This window comes from Felis catus, chromosome E3 (genome assembly GCF_018350175.1).
Source record: "Felis catus isolate Fca126 chromosome E3, F.catus_Fca126_mat1.0, whole genome shotgun sequence".
In the NCBI taxonomy this organism is placed as follows: domain Eukaryota; kingdom Metazoa; phylum Chordata; class Mammalia; order Carnivora; family Felidae; genus Felis; species Felis catus.
Window position 1 is genome coordinate 17,730,162 of NC_058383.1, and position 21,878 is coordinate 17,752,039.

General features: G+C 56.0%; 2 protein-coding genes across 3 annotated transcripts; both read right to left on the bottom strand.

Annotated features, from left to right (window-relative positions):
• Positions 1-1,683: 1,683 nt before the first annotated feature.
• FBRS (fibrosin) lies at positions 1,684-14,595 on the bottom strand. The gene is made up of 18 exons (XM_023246322.2): positions 12,681-14,595; positions 12,212-12,391; positions 11,438-11,473; positions 11,288-11,317; positions 10,178-10,226; positions 9,786-10,086; positions 8,090-8,391; positions 7,678-7,883; positions 7,518-7,562; positions 7,206-7,301; positions 6,901-6,969; positions 6,072-6,101; positions 5,621-5,692; positions 5,191-5,311; positions 5,005-5,085; positions 3,953-4,036; positions 3,623-3,830; positions 1,684-3,503 (listed from the first exon to the last, which is right to left on the bottom strand). The coding sequence occupies exons 1-18, from the start codon at positions 13,134-13,136 to the stop codon at positions 2,921-2,923; spliced, it is 2,949 nt and encodes a 982-aa protein (XP_023102090.2). The 5' UTR covers positions 13,137-14,595; the 3' UTR covers positions 1,684-2,920.
• Positions 14,596-15,700: 1,105 nt separating this feature from the next.
• PRR14 (proline rich 14) lies at positions 15,701-20,863 on the bottom strand. 2 transcript variants are annotated; one of them, XM_019820686.3, is made up of 12 exons: positions 20,556-20,863; positions 19,687-19,758; positions 19,394-19,562; positions 18,618-18,739; positions 18,358-18,547; positions 18,080-18,123; positions 17,769-17,878; positions 16,879-17,467; positions 16,673-16,742; positions 16,501-16,592; positions 16,164-16,235; positions 15,701-16,013 (listed from the first exon to the last, which is right to left on the bottom strand). In XM_019820686.3, the coding sequence occupies exons 2-12, from the start codon at positions 19,707-19,709 to the stop codon at positions 15,794-15,796; spliced, it is 1,701 nt and encodes a 566-aa protein (XP_019676245.1). In that variant the 5' UTR covers positions 19,710-19,758; positions 20,556-20,863; the 3' UTR covers positions 15,701-15,793. The 2 variants fall into 2 exon arrangements, with proteins under 2 accessions (XP_019676245.1, XP_006942206.1); XM_006942144.5 differs by having other exon boundaries at positions 15,701-16,073; positions 20,556-20,757.
• Between the last annotated feature and the right edge of the window lie 1,015 nt (positions 20,864-21,878).

Genomic DNA, 21,878 nt, shown 5'->3' on the forward strand with positions numbered 1-21,878 from the left:
CATTGAGGTAAGAGGTGGGTTTCTGACTTGGGTGCTGATAACAGAGATGGAAATGGATTGGGCTGGAGAGCACAGCGTCAGATCTAGGAGATGACTGGGTATCTGAGTTACTTGTGGGGGGATCTAGGAGAGATTGGGTATACACATCTAGAAAGTATTATTCTTCTGGGGCGCCTGGTTGGCCCAGTTAAGCGTCTGACTTCAGCTCAGGTCATGATCTCATGGTTCATGAGTTAGAGCCCTTCATGTGGCTCTCTCCTGTCAGCAAAGAGATGGCTTTGGATCTTCTGTCCTCCTCTGTCCCTCCCCCATTCACACATGTGCACATGCCCCCACCCTCTCTCTCTCAAATAAACATTAAAAAAAAGAAAGCATTTTTCTGAGAGTTTCACACCCAAATGTTTATGGGGGATTGTCAATAGTGACAATGGCTCGTTCCTAAACAATAGAGTGGGGGAGACAGTGGCAATGTGGAAAGGTCATGCCCCATCTCAAGGGGCAGTCATAGGGAAAGGAGGTATGGCGTCAATGGATTTTTAGATTTTTCTAAAGAAGGTGAAAGCGAGGACTGCCATGTGAAATCTTGTCTACAAGCCAAGTTTCTTCTGGTCAACCTGTTTGTGACTTGTTGGAGCGATCTAGGCTTGAGTCTTCCCTAGAAGTCTTGGGTATGTACAGTGAGTGACAGTAGAGAATGTCAGACGCATCTCTTCTAAGGCGATGGATACAGTGGGACAAGACAGTTCTGGGTGGCTTGCGGGGGAATCAGCGGCTCTAGCTGGGTTTAGCCACTTGGACTTTGTTTTTTTTAACATTTTTAAAGTGTATTTATTTTGAGAGAGTGAGCACAAGGCAGAGGCAGAGAGAGAGGGGAGAGGGGATCCCAAGCAGGCTCCATGCTATCAGCACAGAGCCCGATGTGGGGCTCGAACTCAAGAACCATGAGATCATGACCTGAGCTAAAGGCAGACGCTTAACCGACTGAGCCACCCAGGTGCCCCTAGTCACTTGGTTTTCAATGATCACATCAAAAAATAATGTTAAGTGTAAAAAAGGAAAATTAGGACATTTGAAAAATAGTACATTTCACAGGATCCCATTTTTTTTTTTCACGGTATTTTAAGCTTCTAGCTAGAAAAATAACTGGGGGAATATACTCCTGACAATTAGCAGTGGTCATCTCTGAGGGATGATATTATGAGGCACTTTCCCTCTGTAATATGTATTTGCATTTGTTTTATAGTGACCACACATAAAAATTAGTGTTTAAAAAAACTGCAGATCTTTTTCTAACTACGCAAGTACACGTACACGTACGTAAACACACGGAAATGGGCCTGAAGAATGTAGATCAAATGGTCAAGAGTGGTTACCTCAGAAAAGGCATGGGGCTTGCGTGGGTTGGCAGGTGAACGGGAAATTTAGTTTTGCCATCCTTCTGTCTGGTTTGAACCCGTATAGTATGTACCCCTGGGTTATATAAAAATGTGTGAAAAACGTCAATGCCCAACACCCCAATTCATCCATCTACAAGTAAAATAACTACTCTCCCAGGTGGGAAGGGGAACCTTCCAGGACATGTCCTGTCTGCAGTACTGTCCTCCCTCATCCCTCCCTGACCCAATGGCCCTTGCCCGCCGCCGGATGACCCCCCCCCCCCCACTGAAAGAGCAGCCAAGGGGCCTCATTGTAACACTCATTTTTATATAAATATCCGCAAGTCATGTTACAGAATAAGCCCCACCGGGGAAAAAAAGTCAACGTTATGTTTTTGTTAAATTGACCCCTGCCTTCTAGGTTGGGCCCCAGCCTGGGGGCGCCTGCTGCTTTGGGAAGGCTGGGACTGCTGCCGAGAGGCTGCTGAAGAAGCTGCCTGTGTGGCCCACCCCCGGGCCGACCCCCTTCTTTGGTGTGTGGTACATGGTGACCTTCTCTGCCCCCCACCCCCCCAGCCTAGGGCAGGGTTCTGGGGAACAGGGTTCTGGGGAGCAGGGCCCAGGAGTCCTGGGGGCACTTGGAAATGGAGTAGGGGGACTGAGCCACTAAGAGGTGGAGTCTGAAGCTTAGAGATTTGAGCCTTTTGGGAATGGTGGCACACAGAGGTAACAGGAACAAGTTGGGGGGGGGGGGGACCTGGGCTGTTAGCCAAGCAGGAAGCGTTTGCCCTTCTTTCCAGCCTAGGTACCCAGGTCCCTTCCCCTGTTGCTCTGTCTCCTGCTGACTCCATATTTCCAGGGATAAGCCCTGGGTTCCTGCCTGTCCCCTCCCAGCTCTTCCCTCTACAATCCCCCCTCCCCCCACAGAGAGGCCAGAGGCTAGGAACACAGCACCAGTCTGAGGATTTAATTAACCAGGAAGGGGGGTTATTGGGAGGGGCACCCCTGTAAAAATGTACAAAAGGTCTGGGGGGCTATGTGGAAGGGGAGATAAATATGTACATGGAACCCCCCTTCCGTTAGCCCCTCCTCCCCCAGCCCTGAGAGGGCATGAGGACTTGGGTGGTAGGTGAAGGGGAGGGGGGGCACTTTGGCCTCTGGCTTAGTGAGCCCTTGGGGAGGCAGGCCAAGGGCCTAGGGGCCCTCAGAGGGGGCGATGGTGTACCTCAGGAGATCATGAGCTATGACCTCTGAAATGACCCCCACTCTCCTCTCTCACATGTACACACACACGCGCGCACACACACACTCACACACACACCCCTCTCTCTAGAGGATTGTGACCTCTGCCCTCCCAGTGACCCCAAGGTCCATCTGATGCTTGATCTTGTGGGGGTTGGGGCTTCTGCTCCCAGGTTCCATGACCTCAGAGATGGCTGGTGAGGTCATGACCTCTGCCCTCTAGCCCTGGCTTGAAACCTCAGCTCTAGGACCTTGTCAAAAGGAAAGGGGGATGGAGCTTGGCCCCCGCCCCTCCCCTTCCCTCACCTGTCAGCCCGGGCTGGGCCAGGGGCCCTAGGTGGGGAACTAGGCCGGGGGGCGGGCACAAGTGGAGGTGGTGCCCCCAAAAGGGCTCCTGGGGGGGTCTTGCTGAGAAGGTGAGGGGTTCCCGGGGCCGCAGCAGGTGGCGGTGGCGGGGCCAAGCGGCTGTATAGCAGGGGGTGGGCAGGCTCCAGACCGTAGAGGCGGGCGGCAGCCACAGCCCCTGGTCCAGTCAGCTCCTCGCCAGCCTCATAGAAGCGGGGTGGCCTAGCAAGGCGAGGGGGCCCTGCCAACCAGGTTGGCTCCAGAAAGCCAGCGCAGCGCTCTGGGGGACTAGGGCCCAGAAAAGGGGGTGGCCGGGGCCTCTCAAACAGTAGGTGAAGGCCCTGAGGCCCGGTGGTGGCGGCAGCGGCGGCAGCAGCGGCGGCGGCAGCGGCGGCGGCAGCGGCGGCGGCGGCGGCCTCCTCCTTCCGTTCTTCCTTTACCCGCACTGATTCCTTGGCCGGTCTGGCCCCTTCCTCGCCAGCCCTGGCCTTGGGAGTAGCAGGAGAAACTCGGAGCTGGGGCCGTGAGAAGGGGAGGTCCCTGTGGGAAAGAATGGAGGTACTCCAGTGGTCTGACCAGGCTGCGACCAGACCAGGCTTCGGGGAGGGAGGGCCAGGGGTGTGGGCAGTGGGGGGGGGACGGGGGACGGGGAAGCACACCTGTCTTTCTCCTCCTTGGTGATAGAGGGCTCTCTCCGCTCCACAGGCCGCTCCTTGTCTGAGCCTGGAGTCCGGGCGGCCTCAGGGGGCCGGACCCAGGCAGGAAAGGCCAGAGGACTGCGGTGCAGGCGGCCCCATGGGTCTGGCGGGGAGGCGAAGGCTGGTGGAGCCCCTGGGCTTTCTTTCTGGGCAAAGACGGCGCCGGAGTCTAGACAGAGGGCGAAGCAGGGAGTGACAGGAGCCACGAGGAGGAGGCCCCACTCAGGGACAACTCCCCCTCCCCAGCCCATTGCCACAGCCACCCACTCGCCCCACCCCACCCGCACTCACTGAATGTGGGGCTGCCCAGGCCTCCAAAGGCCCCGTTGGAGAGGGCAGCCAAAGAGGCGAAGCTTGTGGGACGCCCAAAGGGATCTGTGGGAGAAAAGGGGAATGGTCAGAGCGTCGGCAGCCGGCTCTGATCAGGCACCAAGACCAGCAGGGAAGAGGCAGCTTATTAGCAAGCAGGCCCCAGAGCTCTCGGCCGCTTGGGTCTTGGTTTTAACCACCAGGCGCTGAACACCTCCTTAGGCCTGGCAAGGCACTAGGCTTTGACATGCATCGTGTTGTTTAACCTCACAAACAACAAGCCCCACTAGGCAGACAGGATCACTCCCACTTAAAGATGATGAAACAGGCTCAGAGAAGTGAAGTGACTTGCCAACGGTCATCTAGCCAGTAAATGGTACCCCCAGCCCAAGGCCTCTCTGACTCCAGAGGTCAAGGTCTTACCCCACAATCCCCCGACACCGGCCACCCAGACCGGCTCTAGAGCAAACCATTCACCCGAAGATCTCTGCTGGCTTCCTCCCACCTGACATGCAGGGCCTTTCCCAACCTGACCCTAACTTCATGCACATAGCCAGTCAGAACAACTAACCTACCCCACTAGGGGAACATCTCACAACTTCCTCTTCCAGGAACACCTAAGCCTATGCTATCAGGCTCAATTCCCTTGTGTCTACCCAGACCCGAGTTAAATCTCCCCACGAAGCCTGACAAGACTGCTAGGAACCAGCGACTATGTTCTCACCTGGGCGTGCACAGCCTTCCTCCACCCTCCTCTCCCAGGTGGCACACTATACCCCCTACCACTGGCTATTTCAGAGACAGTGTCTGAGGTGGCAGAGATTGGCAATCGCTTCTCCCTTCCCTATCCCACTTCACAGGTGACAAGATCAAGGCTCAGAGGGGTTAGAGTAACTCGCCCAAGGTCACGAATCAAGTGGAACCAGGCCTACCCCCATTCCAGCCGCCTCTCAAGTCTAATTTCCATCCCCAGCTTGAGAACTCCTGAAGTCAGGGACAAGGCCTGGGTTGCCCAACATGCCCTTGGCTCTTACCAATGTGGGTGCTGGGGCTCAGAAAGGTTCCGTGGGCCCCGGGAGCTGCGGTGAAAGGGTTGGCTGCAGCGTGGACGGCACCTGGGGCAGAGAGGTGGGAGATTCTGGTGAGGCTGAGTGGGCGCAAGGTGGGCCTTGGGCTATAGACAGGGAACCTCAGGCCCTGAGAGGGCTGGCCAGACTCACCAGTCGCAGTGAAGAGGGAGGCGGCCGGGTGGGAGAGCTCCTGCCCAGGGGGCAGGGCCCCATAGGGCCCCGGAAGGCAGGGCAGGAGGTCGTTCCGAAAGTCAAGCTTGTGGGAGTCGCCCTGCGTGGGACAGGGAGAGGGGTGGTGAGTGAGGAGCCAGGTGAAGTCCCGCTCTTGCTCTTCCACCCCTAGGTCCCCTCCAAGGGCTGGCGGGCGCCAAGAAGGGGCTTGGGTGCCTAGCCTCTGCCTCTCTCAGAGCCTTCTCAGACCACCTCCCCCTAGTTAGCCAGACAACCTAGTACTAACTGTGAAAACGCTCAGGCAGTGACCGGGACAGAGCCAAGCAATTCGGCCAAGCTCTGCCAAAGGCAGATGCTCAGGGCTCAGGCTGGCCCACTCTCGCTCTCCCCAGCCCTCCGGCCCCAGTACCTTCATCTTTTCCTGGTGTCTCAGGATCATGTAAGCCACGCGCACGTGCATGGCACACCACTTCCCTGGTTTCTGCCGCCCCAGAAGGATAACCAAAGGGAAAGGGAAGGAAAGAACGTTCACTCATCACCCACTCCAGGCCTGGTCCTAGGCCCAGCCTTGCCACACAACATCCCCACTCATCATCCCTACAACTGAGGGATGACTAGGTTCATTTCACAGCCTAGGAAACTGAGGCTCAGAGAGATAAACTGTCTTGCCCAAGGTCCCACGGCCAGTTACATCAGAACCCAGGTCTGTAGCTTGTAAGCCTTTCCCTTTCTGTTGTTCCACATCTGGCTGCCTCCACGTCTTGGGCTTCTCGCTCATTCCCAAGCAAGACCCGCCCTTAGCCAAACACCCTGACACCAGCCCGCAGCCTCATGCAGCCTGAGGTCCTCACCAAACTCACCCTCAAAGGTGGCCGGAAATGGTCGGGGATCTGGGGATGGCAAAGCAGAGATTGGCGGCGATTCAGACCTGTTTACTGTCTTGGGCACCTCGTCTCCACAGTCCCCAATCCCCACCCAAACACCAGAGCCCTTGTGTGGCTCCCTCGGGCCTTGCCTGCCTCTGTCAAGACTGATTTCCCCATCTCTCCCACTCTGGGTATCTCCCCTCCAGCACTAAGGTCTTGAACCAGGCCCCAAGGACGTGCCCCTGCTTGGAAGACTGGGGAGTGAGGAGGCAGACAGGCAGCTTTCTCAATCTCAGAACCTATCCTACTAACAGCTTTACATAGTGAGACTCTGCTGAAGATTCCTCTAGTAAAAAAAACCTTCACTGCTGCTAAAAGAGGTTGCAAAATCTCTGCTCTAGTCTACCCTTTAGGAAACACATCCTGTGCTTTTCATGATATTCCCAGAGCCGTGGGCTCTAAGGCTGCTCCCTGTGCCACTTCACAAAGGAGCAGCTTATCTTTTCATTCATTGTTTTATGGACAGGACTTCCTGGCGTGATGTCACTTAAAAAAAAAAAAAAGGATTTTGTAACTTGAAAAATTAGAAAACTCCTACAAAAACTACTCTCCTAGTAAGCTCACTTCTGGGACAACTTCATGAAATTTCCTATTCTTCATGCATGGTAAACCTTGTCCTTTACAGAAATTCCCTCTCGTCAGATTCTCAGGGATGCCCCTGATCGTGTATTAAAGGCAGGGATCAGTCGTTCACTTTCAATCAACCCTGCTCTCCCTCAACAGATATTCTAGTTCCCCCAGGACCTGCCTTGGCCCCCCTCACCTGTGTCCCCTTTTGGGGAAGCCCGCTCGGCACTGGCCCCAGTCGTGGTGGCAGCTCGGGGTTCGTGCTCTGGGAAAGGGGAGTGGAGGGATCAGTCAGGAGAGCTGGCGCCAGGCATAAAAAGGGGTCTGGAACCAAGCTGGGGGCTGGGACAGGGAGGGTGCATAGGCTCTGAAGAAATCTAGGTCCACAAGGGGAGGACAGGAGAATGGGCGTGGTTTGGGGTAACGGAAGAAGGTATGTGGATCTGGGGCGTCTGGGTTTGTACAGGGTGGGAGGTGGTGGTATTTGGATTGGGAGCTCACCTTGGGCTGGAAGGCCCCCTGCAGGGAGCCAAAGGAGACAGCCGGCGGGAGGCCCGGAGGGAGGCCGGGCACTGCGGGAGGGAAGGCCGTGTACGGCTGTGGAGAGAAGGGGACTAGTCCAAGCTGGGGGTGGAGGGGCAGCCCACGTCTCGTCTGCCCATCAATCCTCTGGCCTCCACCCTAAAGTCCCCCAGGGAGCTCTCCCAGGCTCAAGGCTCTTGCTTTTGAAGCTGAAGACTGGATCCCCAACAGTCAGGGCCACACGCATTGATGCATCCATCAACATAACACACCACACACACACACACTCACATTATGCCGGAAAAGGCCTTCCATCTTTCCTGGATATTTCTCAAACTAGGGAAGAGAAGGGAAGAGTAAGCTGCCAGCCAGGGACCCATGATCTTCCCCTGGAAGCCACACCCTCCCCCCAAGTCTCTGAGCCTCATCACCAGCCCAATGAGGAGCTCACCATGTGGGGGCCATGGGGTGGCAGCAGGCCCGGGGGATAAGGGGTGAAGTGCTGGTGGGTGTGCTGGTGGGTGTGCTGGTGCTGGTGGTTGTGCTGGTGGAACTGGAAGGCCAGGGGCCGGGCGGAGCCCCCTGCCCCCACCACCTCGGGGCCACCCTGGGCATTCAGGTAGCGAGAGTTCAGGTCCTGGCCGATCAGGTCCTGCTCTGTGGGAGGGGAGGGGGAGAAGGCTTTAATATCTGTCGCCACCAGGTCAGCCTCCTTGGGCCCAGGTGACTGGCCTTCCCTTCTGGCCTTTAGCCACTCCCTCCTCAAGCCCTGATGTCTGCTGAGGTCCAGCTGCCCCAAAGCCGACTGGGCCCAAGCCCGGGGCCATGGCCCCCCACCCCCCCGGCCAGGACCCCAAACTCACCAGAAAGGGCGTTAGCGGCTGAGGCCCCAGGGTGCCCTGGCACCTGCAGCAGGGGTGGGGGTGGGGGCAGGGTGGGGCCAGGGGAGAACAAGGAGGGGTGGGGGGGCGGTGGGGGGGGCCGCAGCCCAGGGGGGGGAAAGCTGTGGGTGGACAAAGGCAGGGGCAGTGAGGGCGTCGGGGGCCGGTGGGTGAGCTGCGCGGACGAGGAGGAGGCAGATGAGGAGGAAGAGGACGAAGAGGATGATGAGGGGGGAGGCTGAGCCACGGGAGGGGCCGGGGCCTTGGGGGGCGGCCGTGAAGAGCTGGGGAGAGAAGTGGGGAGATGAGTGAGGGGTTGGGAGGTGCCAGCTCTGACGGGAGGGGGTCAGAAGCCTGGGCGATACCTTGACCCTGGTTCTCCAACATGGAAGGTGGTAGAACCCGGCCCCCAGGACCCCCACCCCCGCCCAGGGAGCCCATCCTCAGACTGAGGTACCTCCCACACCCAGCGACCCCCACGCTCTCCCTCTCCAGATCTCTTCCACACAGCTGCCCGGATGTCTCTGGCCACATGACTTGCCCTTTTCTGACTCAACTGCAGCACGAAACATGTCGTTCACTTTGCCGCTTAGTTACAACCTAAGCCACCTGGGTTCCCACCCTAAGACAGTGGAAGCAGCACCTCCCTGGCCTGGCCTAGGAGTCAGGTGACCTGAATTCTAGGCCCATCTTGCCATTGACACCCTGGGTGACCTTGAGCAAGTCACTGCCCCTCTCTGAGCCTTAGTTTTCTCAAGAATAAGAAAAAGAACAATAATGAGAATGACAACAATAGAACAGCATCGATAATGATAATAATAGTGTCAGTGATTCTTACCCTTTAACAAGCACTTACTGTAGGTCAAGTGCTGGCACCTGCTTTACATGCTAATCCAAATCTCCAACATGTCACACCACCTTCCCAACTGCTGCTGCGTCCGTGCAACCACCTGTACCATTTACTTCTTTCTTTAATTTAACTCTTTCTTGACTTTTCACTTAGCCTCGCCCAAGCCACACATGTGAAATCAAGGGTTTGAGATACTAGTCATGTTTTTCTAAAGCAAGTAACAACTGAAAAAAATTTACTCACGTAACAGCTCAAATTATCTCACGCACCACTGACGATGCACGTACACACTTTGGGAAACACTGCATTAACTCATAATTAATCCTCACAATAGCTTTGTTAGGATGAAGGTACTCTTGCTATTTCTTTTTACAGGAGGAGGAAATGGAGGCTCAGAGAGATTAAGTGACTTGTCAAAAATCACACAGTCACTATGTGGCAGAGCAAGATTTTGAGTCCAGGTCTGACTGACACCAAAGCCAGCACCCTTAATCATCATGTCAGCATTTCCCAAAGTATGTTCTGAAGAACAGTATTCCTAGCAGATGTGCCCTGCAAGAAGGTCTCACCAGCAAATAAAATTGAGAAACGGCACAAAGCGGATTTCCCTGCATGTGAATGTAGGGTGGAAAGGTTCTGGTAAGTCCTGCAAGCAAGTAATTTCTTTAAATCTGTTTCACCCAGTGTCTCTAAAACTTTTCAGCCTCGGAATCCTTTCTTCAAGTCACATCCCACAGGTACCATCCCATGTCCCAGCCACAGAATGCAGGGGTTGGCGCCAAAATGACCAGGTCCTTCCAGATCAGACCAAACCCCTGGACCACTCACCTGCCAGTGCTGAGGTCCAGGCTGCTGCCATAGGGAGAAGTGCGGAGGCCGAAGGGCGAGACCCGAAGCTGCAGCTGGGGCTGGGGTGGGGGTGGCAGACTGGGGGCGGCCGGCAGGGGTGCAGGGGGTGAGACAGGAGGCCGAGGGGCCGGTGCAGGCGGTGGTTCCTTCGGGGGGAAAGGCACTAGCAGCGGGTCGGGCCCTGGGGGCTGTTCCTGGCTCCGCTCCAGGCCCGACACTTTAGGGACTACGGAGAGTTTTGCTTCACAGTTCCCATTGAAGGCGCCGTGGGGGCCCGAGGCTGTGAGGACAGGACAGCAGACATATTCAGTTGAGGCCCATGCTCACCCAACTTCCCTCCCTTGTCTCCAGCCCCAGCCCTTGAGACCAACCTTTGCTGGTTGAGACAGTAAAGGATGGATCGAGGTCATCATCGGAGACCTGGGGAAGAAGGGTAGGGACAGGGTCAGGTTCTGCTCAGGAAGGCTCTAACCCAGGAAGGCTAACAGCCTCTAGAGCCTGCTAGGAATAAGTGATGGTAAGAAGTCTATTTCACCAGGTTAGCTAAAATCCAGCAAAGACTATGGGCTCCAGAGGGCCTATCCTTGGGAAAAAGGGTAGGATAGCTGAGCCTGAAATTAGGCCAGGAGGACTGAATCAAGATAGAACTTACATAGCAAAGAAGTAGACACATCAAAGCAAAAATGTTAGAGATCACTAACTGCTGGCCCACATGTCTACCTGACTTACAGATCAGTTTGGTCCACAAGTGTTAGCAAAATCTTTGAAAATTAATTGCTGATAAATGCAAGACGTCCTCATAAAAACTCAGACTTGCAGGTTCTCTTAAAAACTGGCTCCTATTATTGCATGACAATTAGCTAGAACTAGACAGTGGTCACCTCCTTTAGACAGACAAGAACTCTCTGGTTCACCACAGCCCCTGTCCAGCCAACTTTTTAAACTAAAACAAGACACACATCAGGGAATACAAACTCAGTTAGTTATAGGAGTAGAGCATCAACTGCTACAACACATTATTTCAAAACAAGCACGTCAAGCCTGATGAAAAAACTGAAATCTAATTTACAAGACTTGTTCTGACACTGACCACAACAGTTTAGAATCTTCGCTGCCATAATCTCTGCTTGGGACTCTAATCTGTGAGAGCAGACTAACTGCTAGCAGGAAGGACCAGCTTAGTTTCACAGTCACCTAGGATTTCTGTGGAGAACCACTGGTATCTCCAAGGGCTTTGAAAAACGTGGGATACCAAAACATGGGCTTTCTATTCTTTGGTCAACTGGCGCTAGTTACTAAAGAAAAGAAGTCATTTACCCTATCAATCTCCCTCCCCCTCCCCATATTCAATCCTGGCCCACCCTAACCTATGTTCCCCACTCAAGGGGAGGCTCTGTCTGCTGCACATAGGAGACCTTTAAGCTGCAGTACATTTTACAAGTTGTAGCACTGCCCACCCCACAAGTTCTACCCCCACTCACCCTCTCGTCCAGATCGCTTTCTGCATCGCACTGGGGAGAAGGAAAGACAGAGATGTCACAAGAGGGAAGAAGAGTGGGGCCCAAGGTAGAGAGGGGACTTCCAAAGAGGAATTGAGAGGGGAGGGACCAGTACAGGTGGAGAGCACTTACTATGTATCCAGCTTCCAGAGAATGACGGGAGGAGGCCTGAGAAAGACCAGAGTCCAGAGGTAAGGGAGGCTGACTGGCAAGGCCTTTGGATAAAGTCTAAACTCCCCAGCAAAGAACTCAAGGTCTTTCATGACACGCTCAATCCTTTTCCAGCTACTTCTCCTGCTAGTGCCCACCGTTCCCAATGTTCTATCTTCCAAATACATTCTCACATCTCTGTGTTTTTGCTCAAAACAACTTGGCTCGTTTCTTCTCTTAGCACAATTATGACTATCCTTCAAGGCCTGACTAAGACATCCTAGGGGGCTTTCCCTAACCACAACCCTCCTCCCATCCCCCAGGCAGAATGAGTGGCTTCCTCATGTGGGTTTCTACAGCATCTCTCCCAGACCTCTGCCTTCTATAGCTTCTCAGATTTTGGTCTAGGTATTTGTTCACAGATTGTTTTTTTCTTGGGAGATTACTACTGCCTCAAGAGAGAGGGCTGAGACCCTATCTAATTCATTTACGATTCAGTGAAATCTCTTTGATACAGCTCTGAATTATCAACATGTCTGAAACAGAGTCAGCCAAAAGCAGAAAAGTCTGACTCTAGGAATGTCTCTGTCAGACTCGGACTGAGGAGTAGAGGGCTCAAATTTGCTCTGCCTTCTTTGCCCTTAGAAAATAAAATCACTGTTTACGATGGGCAGTGGCATTACTGATGAAAAACAGGTCTATGTGAAGGACGTTCTGCCCAGAGGTTTAAAGGACAAGGATCTATGACAAGCTCACCTCTTTCCTTCTCCGTTTATTGGGCCATTTTCGGGCCCGATCCCCAGAGGGCCGGCCAGGCTCCCGATCAGAGCTGTCCCCTGGCTCCCCAGTGGCCCCACTGGAGCCCCCCCTCTTCCGCTTCCCAGAATGCTTCAGCCGATGTTCCAGTCGCTCTGGGGGCTGAAGAGATGCATCCTTCTGTGGAGGAGGAGGTGGGACTAAAGTAGATGGAGAAAGGAAAGCTCCCGACCTCTCTGGGGGTGACCAGGCTACCAAAGTGGCTCTCAGACCAGATAACCTGGTTGGTCCCTGGAGACTAACTCTACCTCCTCCCACCCCAGGGTGGGGCAGAGGCCTGGCCAGAGGAGCCGGTTGCTCTGGTTTGGGGTGCCAGCATTCCCCCCTCAACTCCACCCACTCCAGGCACGATACCCTTCTCTCTGCCCCTCTGAAGCCCCCAAAGGTCCCCAGCCCCACCAGGCCCCACCTGCAAGGCCTCAAGGCTGGCGAAGCTGGCGATGGCGAAGCCATCGATCAAGTCCTCCTCTTCTTCTTCCTCCTCCTCAGGCTCCTCCTCGGCCTCCCCATCGTCTGCGCCCCCCTCCTCCTCCTCCTCCTCTTCCTCCCCGCGGCTGCCCGAGCCAGCAGGCCGCTTCCGAGCTCGGGGTCGCGGGGGCCGAGGCCTGGGACGGGGCCGCCGTCGTCTCGGGCCTCCGGGCCGCTCTCCAGACGAAGCTGACGACCAAGGCCTGGCCGGCGGTGGCGGCGACGAGGACGACGAGGAGCCGCGCGGGGCGGCCAACAGGGCCCGGGGCGCGTCGCCGCCGGGACCTCGGCGGCGCCGCTGCTCCCGGTCTCGGTCTCGGCGCGAGCAGCGCCGCCGCCGCCGCTCCCCCTCAGCGGCCCAGCCCGGGCCCGGAGCCGCGGCCGCTGCCGTCTCCATGGCGACCGCCCTCAGCGCCGCATCCGGAGGCGGCGGGGCCCGAAGCGACCTGTCCGCAGGCCCGGGGTCGCAGGCGCGGCGCTGGCGGCTGCACAGGGACGAAAAGGCCACGGCTTCCCCTTTAAAGCAGGATCTACTGGCCCCGAGCTTGCCCCAAGGCCAAGGCCCGGGGAGCCGGCGCCGCCCCCGGGGCGACAAGCCCGAGGGCCCCCCCTGTGGGGCCGCCGGGGCCGAGACGCCGAAAACGGAGCGGCCGTCCCTTTAAGGCGAGGCCTCAAGTTGTCCAGCCCCTGACCCCTTTAAGACGACCCGATGGTGTCCAGCCGGCCTAGTGCAGTGGCCGCCCCCTGCCAGGGGTCGAGACAAGTCTCCCCGAGGAAGAGGAAGGGCCACCCCTTTAAAAGGGACCGAAAGCTCGCCCCGAAACGTAGACCTCCCCTTTAAAAGTGTCTCAAGTCCTCCGGCTAAAAGAGGCCACCCCTTTAAGGAGTCCAGGGTCCTCCAAACAGCAGGCCGCCCCTTTAAGGGCCCGGGAGTTAAGTTTCTGGTCCTCCACAAGCGGCCACTTCCCCTTTAAGCTGATTTTAAAGGACTTCTTGCGTGAGAGAGAAACGGCGGTGAGAATCCCCACTCGTTCCAGCTCTCCCAACAGCACAGTTCTCAATTTGTCAAGCTTCTGTTCGATGGCTTCCCCTTTAAGGCTGCCGATGTAGTCTGCCGAGTTCAGTGGCCGCCCCTTTAAGGAGATTTAAAGGGGCCTCCTCCAGGCCCAGCTCTTCCAGCCTCCGCCTCCGGTCGCCATGAAAGGCGAGGGGGGGGGCGGGGCCGCGGGTCCAGCCCTCCAAAGCCCCGGATGTGAGGCAACGGTGACGGGTAGAGCTTCTCTGTCTGCCGACATAAAAGTCTCTTCCTCCTTTCCTCCGTCTCTGCCTGACTTGCGCCGTAAGGGATCCGGAACAGCCGTTGGGCAGCGGGGTAGCTCCAGCGCACCCTCCTGTTGTCTCCTTTGGAGTCCTGGGCCTCTTCTTCGTCAGGACTTCCCTGCCCCTCCTCCCTCTTCCTCCTCAGCCTACGCCTCCTTCCTCTCTCGGCCTCCTCCCACACTCCGCCCCTTTCCCCTCACCCCTCCACAAGCTTAGTCGTTGATAGGTTGAGAAGTGTACGTCAAGGAGAAGGGCGGAGTCAAGCTCCGGGGAATGGGTAATATGTAACCGCCCTCAAATCTTGGATTGGGTATACGTCAGATTAGCCCCGCCCTTCATCAGGTCTTGTGACTAGACTGGTTAGAAGTAAGCGCTTGGGGCGGCCCCTCAGGTGACCCCGCCTCTTCCTGCTCTCTGCTCATTGGCCCGCCTTCAGACAGCGTCGAGACTAGGAGCCAGGAGGTGGTGCGCAAGTTCTAGGAGGCGGTTGGCCGCTGGGCGGCGTGCGGCCGCGGAAAGTGCCTCTCGAAAGCAAGTTACGTCGTCTCTCCCTTTCTGCCGCTTGCCTTAAGTCCACAGGCCGCCTGGCTTTCTCGCGCACGCGCGTTGGCAGTACTGTTGAGCGGCTGGCAACTCAGCGGGATCCCTTCGGTGCCGGGTGGCTGGAGCACGCGGCATGCCTTGCGAGCACCAGACGCGCTAGAAGGAAGCTGCGTCCTCATTATCGGTTCATTGCGTGGGAGAGTGGTCTCCGCGTGCTAATAGGAAACACTTTGCACTTGTGTGCGGCCACGGCCACTTTCTCACATATTAACTCATTTGACAGTAAGAGTTCTTTTAGGAAGGTACTGATATTGGCCCCGTTTTACAGAGGGGGAGGGGAATTAATACACATTGAATTTCCTACACAGGATTTGGGCTCAAGAAGCCTTAACTGTGCTCTTAGCCACTGCTCTGTTCTGGCCCTAAGTTACCAAAGATGGAGAATGCCACTTCTGGCCTCTGCTTGCCTGGGTTAACCATTTTAACAAGGACATCTCATTACACATTCAGCTTCCTTCTTTTACTTAAAAAAAAAAAAAAAGAAAGAAAATCTGTACCTCCAATGTGGGGCTCAAACTCACGACCCCGAGATCGAGTCACGTGCTCTACCAACTGAGCCAGCCAGGTGCCCCAGCTTGCTTGTGTGTAAAATGGGTATAATTCCCTCCCATAGTGCTATCTGCAGGGCAAGTACATATGACAGGTTGTTGTAGGTGCTCAATTACAGCTGATTACTCTTATCTTTTGAATCCAGAAGCAAATCCTGACCTGCATGTTCAGAGGAATTCAGGGCCATATTGATCAAGGCCTTGGTCCACTCTGGGTCCTTCAGTCTCCTCCTTGATGTAAGTGAATTTAGAGAACCCTGCCCAGGGTCCAGAGCCAGTATCTTCTGGAACAGATTCTCAAGTATCCCTCCACACAGGAAAATTCTTAAATCAAGGAAGTATGTCCGATGACCATTCCCCCACTTCCCGTATCAAACCCTCATTGCCTTCCCTGGCACCTCCCCCATTTCCCAGTCTTTGGGAGCCAAAGTAAAAACATCAGCTGGTACTGTCAGTCAATCTCAAACTTAGCCAGAGACATACAAAAGAATCAGAAACATATTGAAAACTTTACTAGAAATATAAAGAAAAAAATATAACTGCCTCAGATGCTTCAGGATGGACGGACAAACAGATGGAGCTCCTAGGTCCGATGGGGATGCTCCCTATCCACTTCCTCCTCCTCCAGGAGCGAGGCATCCAGCTCCTCCAGCCGCTGCTGCAGCAGAGGTCCCACATCTGGGCTGGGGGCCACGTTGGAGGTAAGGGTCCTGCCAGCTGCAGCCCGGACTCCACGAGATGGCCGCCGGGATCGAGGAAGGCTGCTGTCCCGAAATTCCACAGCCCGCCGAAGCTTCTTGGAGCTGGTGAAAATCAGAGTCCCGTTGCGCTCCCGGGGCTCCTCAAAGATGGTTTCAAAGGTCCTGGACCAGGCAGGGAGGGGTGCTGGTTACCAGCATGGCCCCTGGTTCCAGCCTTCCCTCTATTACCCCCAAGCCTTCAGAGTTTCTCACCTCCTGGTTGTAGGTGACTGATAATTCTTGTTGGTATAAATTTCTTCTAAGCTGAACTCCTTCTTGTTCAACCTGGGAGCAAAGAGCAGAGGCCATTGAAAAACCCAGGGCCATTGTGCCCTGAAAAAAGGATAAGCAAGGTGTGGTCTATATTTTAGTTTCTGAGACACACTGAGGCCAGGAGTGCTGCCTGAGACAGACATATAGTTCTAAGTGCAAACCATGTTCAGACCAAATTGACTCCTCCCTGAGAGAAGACAGAGCCCCACTTCACTTCAGAGGGTCCAAGCCTACACCTATTTGGCCAAGGCAGCTGCATGTACAATGAGCCACTCACCTGATTGGTCGAGGCAGTCCCATTGGTGTAAGGTTTGGCTGAGGACGGACTGGTGTCCTGCGTATTCTGAATCGAGAAACCTTTCCCATGGTCTGCAAAAACAGGGCAGAGGATAAGGGTGCAGCATGGACTCAGAGTCCCACTTGTCTCCTCCCCCCATCTCTACTCCTACCTTGGTCTCAGGGTCTGAAAGCACCTGGTCCTCTGAGGCCCTTGGCTCCTTCCCCTTGGTTGAGCCCAACCTGCAGATAAGGTCAAGGCTCAGGGACAAATAATATTCATAGCAATATCCCCATCTCCTGCCCACTGGATAGTAGGGAAGGAGGCTGGGCCCAGACTGTGGCCAGGGCTTTAAGAAGGGTTTATTGAGAGCACTACCTGGGTTCTGCAGGTTCAGAGAAGGAGGAAGTAGATGCGGTGGACGAACAAGATGTGATGAGGGGAGGAGAGCCTCCCGCTCCTCCAAGAGGGAAGACCTCTTTCCGGAGACAGGGCCGAGGGGGTGGTGGGGCTCGGGCCATCTCTCCACCACCCACAGTGTGCCGCCGGAGCCGTGACCGGCTCGGGTGGTGTGGAGCAGGGGGCCAGCTGCAGGTATCTGGGCCAGGGGGCCCCAGATCGGGGCAGGAGTGGCTTCGGCCCAGAGAGGGCTTAGAAAGAGGTGCTGGGGGATTGTGGTCTTGGGCCCGCCACTGGCGGATAGGGGGCCGGGGACTGACAGATGCAGTGTCCTCAGTAGCCCCAGACTGCTCAGCCTCTGAGATGGCAATCTTCAACTCCAACTTCATGGGAGGTGATGGGGGTGGGGGCCGTGGGGCTTTGTTGGGTGTGAGGAAGATGTCAGCAAAGCTCTCCAGCTTGGAGCGGACGGAACGGAAGAGGGGAGCCAAGCCCCAGGGACTGAGGCGGGGGCGTAAAAGGCTGGACGGCGGTGGGATCGATGGGGGCTCCAGTACAGGATCCGGGGCTAAGGAAAGGAGAGGCTCAGATGGGCATTCCTCAACTGCAGGTGTCTAAGCCCTACTTCAGTAGCCTCAGCTCCTCCCCCAAACACTAAACTTTGCCCACAGAAGTCTAAGCCCACCCCTAAAAAGCTAAGTCCTAAATTGAGGAATTGAACCTCAGACCTCTGAAGTCTACACCCCAACTTCACGCACTGAGCTCCCTGAGGGGAAGGAGTTAAACCCCACCCCCACCTTTGCCTCTGATACTTTTAAACTCAGCTAGGATTTTCCAGAGCCCTAAATCTCATCCCTCTGAGTCCTTACCTCCTGGTGGGCTCTCCAGAGGGTCTTCAGGCAAGGCAGATGGCTGGAATGGGGGATCCAGGTCCCTGGACGGAGGCATTGGCTGGTGAACCACGGTCATGGGCTTGGCTCTGGGGTTAAGGGGAAGGTAAAGGCTGAGGGAGCTTCCAGGTCCAGATCCCACCTGAGCCAGCACCTCCCCTGTCCCTTAAGGCTTCTGAAGGTGCTACAAGGAAGGATTGGACAAGTAAATTCTGATGCCCCTAACTCTAGTTGCCTGGGTAACAGGTGTTGCCTGGACATTTCGATAATTCCTTCCCCAGCCCTCTCACCTTCTTGCTGGGATGATGAAGTTGGGAGTCTCATCAGCAAAGCCCTGGGTGTAAACAAAGAATGTTTTGGGGGAGGCAAGGAAGCCCCCTTCAGCCTTCTTAGCTACCCACATTCCGACCCTCTCAAGTCTCCAAAGGCCTGCCGGGGTTCACACCAAAGACTTTTCCATATAGGTCTTTCCTCGATGTCTTCCATCTAAAATAATATTCTCCTTACTCAGAGCAAAAGCTATCCCAGCTGAACGAGCCCTGACATCCTTACCCCAAAATACTCATACCTCAGCTGCGGGTCTTGAGCTGGCAATGTCTTCTAGCATCACCACCAGAGTAGGCTGGGGGGCCCAGTCCACCTTTTGTGAAGGGCCTTCCTCTGGGCCAGGGCTTGTCCTTGATCTCCGTCTCAGGGTAGAAGGGGGCCGGTGGGTGCGGCTCAAGGGCTCTCGGCATAAGTGCAGTGGGTCGGGAGGCCTAGAGAGGACACAGGAATATCAGAGGGGTTCAGTTGTGTCCCGTTTACCCTCTATCCTGCCATGCTCACCTGGTCTGCGAGGACCACGTAGCCTGTTGGGATGGCGAGGCAGGAGGCTGGTTTCGGACAGAATCTCGGCGGTTGCTGCGGTGTTGTGGGGTGGTGGTCTCTTCTTGGGGCACCAGGGGAACCTAATTGAGGAGAAAGTGTCAAGAGCAAGGTGATGGACTGAGGTCAGACTGGACAGGGCCTCCCTGAACCTAACAGTGCCCTGTGCCATCAAAGTGACAGAGACTGTGGCTAGAATTCACTTAAGAACCCAATGAAGTGAGTTGAACTGAATCAGGGGCCAGATATTGCAGTGTCCTGAGCTGCAGTAATCTCACCCTGGCTATTTGGCGAAATGAAAGGGAGAGAGTAACCTTGGGTGAGTCACTGCCCTATTTGGGGCTTCAGTTTTTCTAATCTGTGCAATGGAGCCAAAGTCCTCAGCCTGCTTCCCAAGGATAGCCTAAAAGTTTGCCCGGGAAGAAAGCAAGGGTTTCTCATACTTAAGAGTGTAGAGATGTGGTTGCAGCCCAACAGGGTTGATGGTGGGGCAGGCGAGATTCTACCACTGAACCCACCAATGCTGGGTTGATAGTGGGGAATGGGCACCAGAGACTCTGCCCAAATCTAGGTTGGATTGAGAGCTAAGCAGAACTCTAGTATTAGTGAGACTGCCTGAGCAGGGTGTGAGAATGAGGTATCTGGACCTCAATTATCCTCACTAGTGATCTACTTTCACCTTGGTACTGAAGAGAGGACCTGAGGAAGAAGGGGGCCTTTCAGTTCAGGGGGCTCACCATACGGGCAGCCATAACATCTTCCAGCACTACAGCCAGGACCCGCCGAGAGGCCTTTTCCAAGGGCGAAGGGGCTGCCAGAGACTGCAGCCTCGGCCGTTTGGGGCTCCTGGCTCCCCATAATGCTCGAGCCAGGGGCTGGCGGCACAGACGTGGCCGGCCAGGTGGGCTGGAGGATGAGAGAAGCAGAAGACAGTCGCCTGGGTCTGTCGTTAGCTCTGTGGTTTCCCCGGTACGGTCGCCAGGCTCCCCGTTTCCCGTGCTCAAGACAGGCGGGCGGGGTGCGCTCTCACCTGGAGTCCCCGGGCAAGTCCATGGGGGAAGCGGCGGCTCCGGGGAGTCCCTGGGGGATCCCAGGCTGCAGCCTGGGATGGGGGGGGAGCGGGGGAGCGGGGAGTGAGGGCCAGCCCCTCCCCTGGGGCTCCGCCCTTCATGGTCCGCCCAAGGCTCCCGGTAGCCCACAGGCCGGGGCCTTGGGGCGTAAAAGGGCGCCCCCGGCTGGCCGTCCGGAGCGAGTGTCTTCCCGCTGCCGTCGCCCGAAATCAGTGGATCACCCGCGCCCAGACTGGCACTTGCCGGGAGAACCTGGCTTGCAGCGGCCCCAGTTCTCCCACGGCCCGAGCCTCCTGGTGGGGCCTTTGTCCCTGAAGAATCCACCCTGAGATCCCCCGGGATCAGCTGGGATCCCGGTCCTGGGAGGCTCACTTTCTGCCGGACCCCTCTGCAATCCTCATCCACTGCCAGCGAGTGGCCGAGAACTCCGAAGCAATACTCTCACACACCGACGGCACCCCCCGCCCCACCAGATCCCCTACACTGGATCCCTGTGGAAAGAATCCTACAGCGCGGTTCCTCCAATCAGACGCCGCGAGGATCCTCCTCTCCCTGTAAGTTTGGGCTCCGCAAAGCTCCACTCAGACAGGGGCAGCCCGAGCTTGAGCATCACGAACTCAGTCCGGATCCCCGGGGATCCACTGTCAAACAGATACCCCCTTCACTCCAATCTCGGGAGGTCCCACCCACAGACCCCATCCTCCACCCCTCCCCGGCTCCCCGCCCAGTGCTCTCCCCAGCCCAGGACCAGATGGTTCAAATGTTTCCTTCCCTCCCTCCTCCCGCCCTCTCTCCAGCCGCTCGGTGCCCTCCCCCGCGCGCCGCTCACCGCCGCCTCCCGCGGATCCCGGGTCTTCGACGGCTCCCACCTCCGGCTCCTTTAAAACCAGCCTTACCCAGCACTGTCCAACCGCCAAGGGCCTTCTTCTCGGAGCCTTCGGGCGCCGCCCAATCGCCGGTCCCCGTCTTCCGGGGTGGTGAGAAACTAAGTGAAGCCACCTGGCAGCCATCTTCCCTAGGGGCAAGAAGCCAAATTGGGCAGCGCCGCCATTATAGTTGAGGGCAGGTAGCTCTGTCCTCGAAGAACCGAAGTGGACCGGATGGAGTCGTTTTGTGAAGGCCAGTCAGTGGCCGAAGACTATGCCAAGTTTCTTGAACTACTGAGGCAGCTGTAGTGACTAGAGTGCCGCCACGTTTTTTAAGGGCATCTTCCGGTTTTGGTTTTTTTTTTTTTTTTTTTTGTTCTCAGGCCAATAAACGTGAACTGAGTTGCTAGCGACATGTGAAATTCCCAATTTCCTAGAGAGGCCTCATCGAGGGCGGTTCCGGTTACCCTCCGGGATTCCTCAGTCGGGTTCCCACGTCGCTGAGAAGATCGGGAGGGACTAGGGGCCAGAGACTAATGATAATGCCACCTCCAGCTCCTGTGTTTGCGCTATGTCCCGGAGAGACTGCTGGGCTGGGCCAAAATTGGGAGGAGGCTGGGGCGTTGACCTTCCTGGAGGTGTGGGGGTTTCTGCGGCGCACACCGAGTGTTCAGTATAGGGGCGCCTTTGCAGGGGACCAATAACCCACCTTGGCGTGCTCCGTAGGGTCCGGCAGCTTGCCTCTCTGTTCCGGGCTCCCACTAACCTTTCAAGAGGGGCCTGGAAATAGCCCTTAGTAGTAAGGGATCGAGGGTGCATTGCTACTGCTTGGGAGAGTCTGCATCATGCATCCTTTACCAGGAGTCGGGCTATTCGTGGGGAAGAAGTGGGCAGGTACTAGCTTCTTGAACTGTGAAGGGGCTCTCACCGCCTAACCAGAGCCTATACCTCCACTAGTTCTCCTTCCCCAGAATTTCCTCGTCCAAACCAGTACCTAATTTTCGTGGTGGAACAAGAAAGCCTGAAGCCTAGAACCCTGGGTCTGAGATGAACGTGCAGCCCAACCCAGCAGAATTCTGCCTTCTGGGACTTCGTGATAAACGTATTGACATAGTGAGAATGATATGGAAAGAACAGACTCAGCAAGAGCCGGTGTGGAAAGTGAAGACTCCCCCACTCTGTAAGCAAGGGCTCATCCAGATAGCTCTCCCAAGCCTACAGCAATTCTCTTTGTAACACAAGGCCTGCTGGGTCCTCTGGAAATCCACGATGAGGCTTCTGGTGTT

What these genes read in the sequence shown, in the direction of transcription:
- PRR14 (XM_006942144.5), bottom strand. Translation starts at nt 19,709, where the DNA reads ATGGACTTGCCCGGGGACTCCAG. An exon ending in TCTGGAGAGCCCACCAGGAG is followed by an intron (nt 17,468 to 17,768) that starts GTAAGGACTCAG and finishes TCCTTTCCTTAG; the next exon opens with CCCCGGATCCTGTACTGGAG. An exon ending in CAGTCACCTACAACCAGGAG is followed by an intron (nt 16,074 to 16,163) that starts GTGAGAAACTCT and finishes TGCCTGGTCCAG; the next exon opens with GACCTTTGAAACCATCTTTG.
- FBRS (XM_023246322.2), bottom strand. Translation starts at nt 13,136, where the DNA reads ATGGAGACGGCAGCGGCCGCGGCTCCGGGCCCGGGCTGGGCCGCTGAG. An exon ending in ATTTCCGGCCACCTTTGAGG is followed by an intron (nt 5,693 to 6,071) that starts GTGAGTTTGGTG and finishes CTGGGGCGGCAG; the next exon opens with AAACCAGGGAAGTGGTGTGC. An exon ending in GACACCAGGAAAAGATGAAG is followed by an intron (nt 5,312 to 5,620) that starts GTACTGGGGCCG and finishes TGTCCCACGCAG; the next exon opens with GGCGACTCCCACAAGCTTGA.